Genomic DNA, 6,602 nt, shown 5'->3' on the forward strand with positions numbered 1-6,602 from the left:
CCTTCATACGAACAAAAGCAAGAGAAATTTAGGATAAGAATATGAACATGTTCTTGCATGAGGCCCATTATTCTTACACAATCAATTCTTGTTTAGTAAATCAGTCTCAAAACAAGATCAAAAAGACTTTTTGGCTGGATATAAGATTTTAAAACTTGGTTAGGTGGACATTTTTGCAGTAATGAACAAGACTCTGGATTGCTCTGCTTTTGAGGCAAAAACTCATCCCTGAACCGGAGAGTGCATTCCACTTCTTTTTCAGTTGAGAACCCTGGCCCAGACTTAAAGGAGCTAACTCCCATCCCCTCTGGTTCAACCCTGACTGCAAACTGCCCCAGTACACGCTTAGGGTCATGGCCTAAAAACGCCAACAGAACCATATCCTATGCAAAAAAAAAAAAAAAAAAAAAAAAGAGACAAGGTTCTCAACCCAGACAACATCCTCTCCATTCTAACCATAAACACAACAAACAGGATCAGAGAGAAAGGACAGCACTGATGGATTAACTTCGTGCTGAGGATGCAGCCAAACCTCTTGCTTGGTTACACAGGGACTGGATAGACCTTAAAAGCAACACTAGTACCCCATATTTCCTTAGTACGCCCCACAGAATGCCTCTGAGAACACGGTCATAATCCTACTCCAGAGCTACAAAAACACCTGTAGACTGTAGAATTAAACTCCCACGACCCTTTTAGTAACTCTGAAAGGTTAAAGATATGGTGCTCTGTTCCACAACCTCCTGAATCAGAGGTCTGACAACTGGTCCGATCCTCAGAGATCCTTGGATTTGCGGTCTAGACCAGTTACTCCCAAACCTTTCATCTTCTGAACCACAACAAAATATCAGCAAAGACTTGTGACTCTACTAATGCTGGATAAAGTGAAAACATTGCTAATGTGCAAATGCAATGGCAACACAAATATAAACTATTTGTATTTTTTTAATTAATTTGTTATTGTTTTTTTTTCAAACAGTTATGGGGAAAATGTGCTATTAGTAATCATCTTTAAAATTTGCACATGATTTAGTTGTCCTGCTCTGCTTTACCTACATCAGCTCATTATGTACCAACCTTGGTAGCTGCCTCCACGTTAATGATTTAATGGTTAAATCTGCTGGAGTAGACTTTAGAAATAAAAACAGGTGGAACTGGATCAGTTTTTAACTCTTATTAAATATCTTCTGTGTGATTTTTATACTTCAATGTGTTTTTCTGAGTGTGTAGTGCAGAGATCAAAATACAGCTCGAGGTCACTTGAGATGTGCAAAATCTCTGCGGCTATTTTGAGAGAAAATTTGTTGCACAAATATTTTTCTTTTACACGTTTAAATTAACAAGATGATATGTTTACAACAGTATATAATCACATATCACTGTCATATTTATTTATAAATCAAATAAAAAAACAAGGTTAATATAAATAAAATAAATTCAGTAAAATCACACATAGAAACTAAGAACTTGAATAAAAAAGGGCCGAAAACAAACTAAAAACAAGTAAAAACATAAAAGGTCTGATAGAACTCCAACTGAACTTAAATCAAAAGTCAATGTAAAAAAGACTTTACATTTCCCAATAACTTCAAACTGTTTGTTTCAGATCACAGCACCATGGCGAGAGGTAGCTGAGGGAACATCAAGTCACGTTTCAGGGTCTAAGCTCCAAGTGAAACAGAAACACACACCTCCAGAGCCACAGAGAAGGGGTCCACCTTGGAGCGACGGTCTCCCATGTACGTCTGGATGAGCTTAAAAAGGTCCACAGCCTCCTTTTTCACCGTGCGGTCAGTGGTGACGATCATTGGCTTCTTGATGGGCTCGCTGCTCCAGGCCAACATGTTGGCAATGGAAACCTTCCGCCTGAACAGCCCCTGTGGAACAAACCAGGGACGAATGAAGAAACAAAGAAAAGATAAAAGAGACAGGTTCAGCCTTCTTATATCAGGATCTGAGTTTTTCATTTGTTTGTTATTTTTATCAGTTTTTGGTGTTTGTTATAAGGGTTATTCCTTTTTGGTTTGTTGATTTGTTTCAATGACAGTCATGTCAAGTTGGTTGGTTGGGACCAGAGGTGGACAAAGTACTCAATTTACTTACTGGAGTCCTAGTACTGATCCTACTGGTTAAATATTACTGCAATAAAATTAAAGTAGCTCTGTCAAATTATTACACAAGTTAAAGTATATGCTTTCAAAAATACTTAAGTACTAATGGTCCTTAAAATTTCAAAGTTTTTAATAATGCATTTCACTTGAGTGTAGTCCAGAATAATTGGGAAAATGTTCTGTTTTATTAGTCAGATCAGTATCGTTTGATATAAAATAAAAATAAAGCATTTAGTCTTATTGAGCTTTTCTAGAGCTACAACACGTTTTACACTTTGCTGCATTATTCCTACACTCCTCAGTCACACTCGGTGGTGGAAGTGTGGCTGCCATTCTGCACCTACGGCCCCTCCAGACCACCACAGTCACACCAACAGATTTATACATGGGGAAGATGGGTTAAGTGTCTTGCTCAGGCAGGGATTTGAACCAGCGACGCTCTGGTTGCAGAGTGAACACCAATCCCCTGCACCAATAAGATCTACTATATGTTCCTGATTAAATTCAAACAGCAGATGTCTTCATAGAGCTCTGATTTGAAAAGCTTTGAGTAATCGACATTTTTTCAATACAGTTCTGCTGAAAGATGTGAAGAGATGGCATCCATCCCACTTTGGATGGAGCACTTCTTCTTTCTAGGAATGTGTCAGATTTTGTTAGTTATCCAAATTACTGACAAACCAGGGTTTTAGACCAGGAAGCAGAGTTGCAGTCTTACACACAGTTTCCGCTGCTTCTCCTCTGTTACCCACCCAAACTCCCAATGAAACAGTGTCAGCTCGCCTAAAGCCCAAATTAAAAACTAAAATAAGATCAGGGTTTGATCTTGGAGGATACATTTTTTTTCAGGAATTGTTTTAGTTAATGTTGTCTACCAAGACACAGTGGCGCTGAGAAAAGAGAGAGAAAAAAAACCTGTCAACAGCCAGAAGAAACATCTTACCTGTGTGTGTGTGTTGAAGTGCTTAGACGCCCAGTTCTCAATGTCCGTCTCTGAGGAGGGTTTTCTTAAGCTGAACTCGGGGAAAATGCCACAGCTGGCACTCGGCATCATGTTCCTGGCATTTCGACTGGCTTCAAACTGGGCACAGGCTCCCAGATCCTCCGACTGACAGGTGGAAAAAAAAAAAGACAGGAAGACGAGATGGGAAACAGTTTCAGTGATTTCTGTGCAGTTGCTTGGTTTCTCTGTAAGCAGCGCCTGCTTCAATCCACCTGCACCAAGCGTCTGTGGCATGTGTATTTACACACAGAAAACAAGATAAATGTAGATTACTCCTGGACATATGAGGACATCAGAGACCTGTTGTTGCTTTAACAGCTACAGTAAATAACACTACTCTTATTATTCTTCCCACTTATCCCACATGTCAAGCACCCAGCTCCAAGGACAGTTTGACTGGGACGGTACACCTGTCAAACAGTAACACAGGTGTCATAAAGAGACCTCAGATAGGAGGTCGTCTGTGAGGCTGAAGAGAAGCTCTGCACAGTGGCTGAACGGTTCCAGTTCAACGGGCATTTTATTTTGAAAGTGCAAACAATGTATAGTGTCAAATTACAAAAACAGCTCATGAAAAGTAAAGCTCTCGTGTTCTTAAACATAAACTGAGAAGGATTTGGGACTTTTGTGATAACTTGTTTCTTTGAGAGAAAATTTGTTTCACAAAGTTTTTTCAATTTGTCAAAACTCAAATGACAAGCTATTCATGCTAGTTTTGGTTTTTAGTTATTGTTCTGCCACTTTAAACTCTTAGCTAGCGTTTTGCTAATTTTAATTTATAAAAACAACAAATCTACCACAAAAATAAGATTCATCATTAACTTGTAAACTGCAGTTATTTCATTCTCTTAACGACTGATGCAGCAGTACCTGAGATGGGTGGAGGTAGGGTTCAGGGGAGGCCAGGTTAGTCTGAACAGACAGGCTCTTCTCCAACAGGGCCTGAGGGAAGCCTAGCCGGTCAAAGGTACTGTGTTTCCAGTGGTGACCTTCGCTCTGCGCCAGTGCCTCGTCCTCACTGAACGCCCTCACTACCGGCCCTGGAAATGGCAGCGGCATCGCCCCGTCGCTCTCATAGCCGTCCTTGGAGCCGCCGCCCTGGGACACTCTGCCTCCATGCCCGGAGTCCCAACTGCTTCGTTGCTTCATCACCTGCTGCGCCTCCCACGCCAGCCTGGCCTGAGCCAGCATGGCTTCCGACGCTGTGCCCGAAAGCTCCCCCTCCCCGCAGCGACTCAGCTCCTGAGGGAGGGACGGCTTGCGGCTCTTACGCTTGCGATTGCTGCTGGGAGAGAAAGTCCCGGGCCTGGCTGAGGAGAGGGAGTGAGTCTGGCTAGATGTCCAGGATATTGAGTCTTCATAGAGGAACCTTTGATCTCCCTCTTTATCCTCTCCACGATAGTCCAGCAACTGGCGTGGGTCTCTAATCAGAGACTGACTATGCTGCAGAGTAAAAGATCCCCCGTATGAACCACCGTAGCCCCCAGTGGTACCGTACCGTAGCAGACGGTCTGCAGTCTTGAAGCGAGGGCTGGAGGATGACTGCTCCACGTACACTAGCTGCTTGACGTACTCCTTTCCCACTGGACTGTACTCTAGGCTCTGAGTTTTTTCTGGGCACTTCTGCCGGGTCAGAACCAGCTGGCCGTAGGGTGACTGACTCTGCTTTGGAGAGAGGTAGAGGGGAGCCGGAGATTTACGAGCAGGTGATTTGGTAGAGCCATAAAGGGAACACGAGTCCGAGAGTTGCATGTCGGCGGGAGGCTCTTCATATATGGGAGGGGGTTGATACTCGGAAGGTGGCTCCTCATACAGTGGGGGCTCGAAGGCGTAGCGGGGTGACGGAGGCTGGGAGTCTGTTGAGAGGTGGCGATGGCCACCAGTACCTCCCAGTTCAGCTCGCTTCAAAAAAGGAGACTGGCGGCGGTCAGAGTACAAAATAGGAGAGCCGTCAGGTTCTGAAAGCGGGTTTCCTCCGGACAAATGTTGGTTCCGTGAGGCGGTGCCCCCTCCAGAGAGGGCACTAGGCGTTGTGGGTTCACAGGGAGAAAGGTTGTTTCCTTGATGAGCCAGGAAGCTGGGCTCTCTGTCCGTCACCTTGATTAGCATCCTCTCTTTTGTACCAGTGTTCCATCGAAAAGGAGAAGTCCTGAAAAAAGATAAGGGAAAAAGCGACAATACAGATTTTAATGTCACAACAAAGCCCGACAAATTAGCACTTAAAAATAACAAGAGTTCCCACATAGCAAACCCCAGTTCTGGCCCACACAATGCACCAACACTCTAACACACGGCCCAGATCCCACAAAGAATGACGGCCTTTTGGTGGTCCAGATGTGGTTTGCCAGGGGTGGTCTATGCAAGAGCCAGCACCACATAAACCAAAGCACAACTGGCCCAGTTGTGGCACACCATCTTAAAACCAATTCTGTCATTGCCAGACCTGGCCCACATCCTGTTGACAAACCACTTGCCAGCAGTCAGCCAGTAGTGCCAGCTTGACCCCAGATGTGGCCCACACTTGTGTGCTGTGTGAGTTGTTACAAGAATTAAGAGTCAGAGCAAATATTTACAAAGCTTATTTGAGGTTAACATAAGAACCCTTCGTGCTGAATAAAAATCAAACCACAGTTTATTTACAACACGTACAAAAAGCCTTGCAAAAGTATTCATACCTCTTAGTAATCTTTCTATTTTCGTTACTTCACAGCAGTAGAACCTTACTGAATTTTTATTTGATAAAAAATTAATAAACAAAACTTCAAGAATAATAAAGTTTAATGGCAAATTTTGTTTCAAATAATCCTAAAAATATAACAACAGAAAGTTGTTGTGTACATATGCTCTCAAATTTCTGTGTAGAGCCACCTTTATAATCAGTCCAGCATCGAGTCTCTACAAGTCCGGCTCCATGATCCTGGTCCATCTAACCTGGACTTTTTGTCCATTCTTCATGACTAAACTGTTCCAGCTCCTTCGAATTGGATGGGTACTGTTCGTGTTTAACAGTCTTTACATCAAATCATTCCCAGTTGGACTGAGGTCTTGATCAATCTAGGTCCTTTAACTGGTTCTCCCTAAACCACTGGAGTTTTGCTTCAGCAGACTGTTTACGGTCATTGTTCTGCTGAAGGTGGACCTCCATCCCAGTCTCAAATCTCTGGAAGACTCCAACAAATTTCTGTCAAGTATTCCCCTTTATTTAGCTCCATCCATCTTTCCAGGTTCCCAGTCTCTGCTCATTAAAACATCCTCACAGCATGATGCTGCCACCACCGTGCTTCACCTTAGTGATGATGTTCTCAGGATGATGAAATGTGGTACAGTAAATTTGTGTCAGACTTGGTGTTGTCCTTGATGTTTGGTCTCAATTGACCAAAACATGTTCTTCCACATGTTTGGGGAAGAAAATCAAACAGTAAGTAAGTCAGAAACTGAACTCATTATAATCTAACTCAGTCTAATAATAATAATAATAATAATAATAA

At 42.8% G+C, this 6,602-nt stretch overlaps 1 protein-coding gene across 3 annotated transcripts in view; it reads right to left on the reverse strand.

The window, feature by feature from the left end:
* The window catches only part of arhgap39 (Rho GTPase activating protein 39), a 42,378-nt gene that overhangs the window by 13,645 nt on the left and 22,131 nt on the right, over window positions 1–6,602 (reverse strand). For all 3 annotated transcript variants that reach the window (XM_014008084.1, XM_014008088.1, XM_014008085.1), the window contains 3 exons: window positions 3,985–5,263; window positions 3,055–3,219; window positions 1,692–1,877 (listed from right to left, as the gene is read on the reverse strand). In XM_014008084.1, the coding sequence (XP_013863538.1) occupies window positions 1,692–1,877; window positions 3,055–3,219; window positions 3,985–5,263 (1,630 nt within the window). The remainder of the gene's footprint in view (window positions 1–1,691; window positions 1,878–3,054; window positions 3,220–3,984; window positions 5,264–6,602) is intronic.

This window comes from Austrofundulus limnaeus, unplaced genomic scaffold (genome assembly GCF_001266775.1).
Source record: "Austrofundulus limnaeus strain Quisiro unplaced genomic scaffold, Austrofundulus_limnaeus-1.0 Scaffold47, whole genome shotgun sequence".
Classification (NCBI taxonomy): Eukaryota; Metazoa; Chordata; class Actinopteri; order Cyprinodontiformes; family Rivulidae; genus Austrofundulus; species Austrofundulus limnaeus.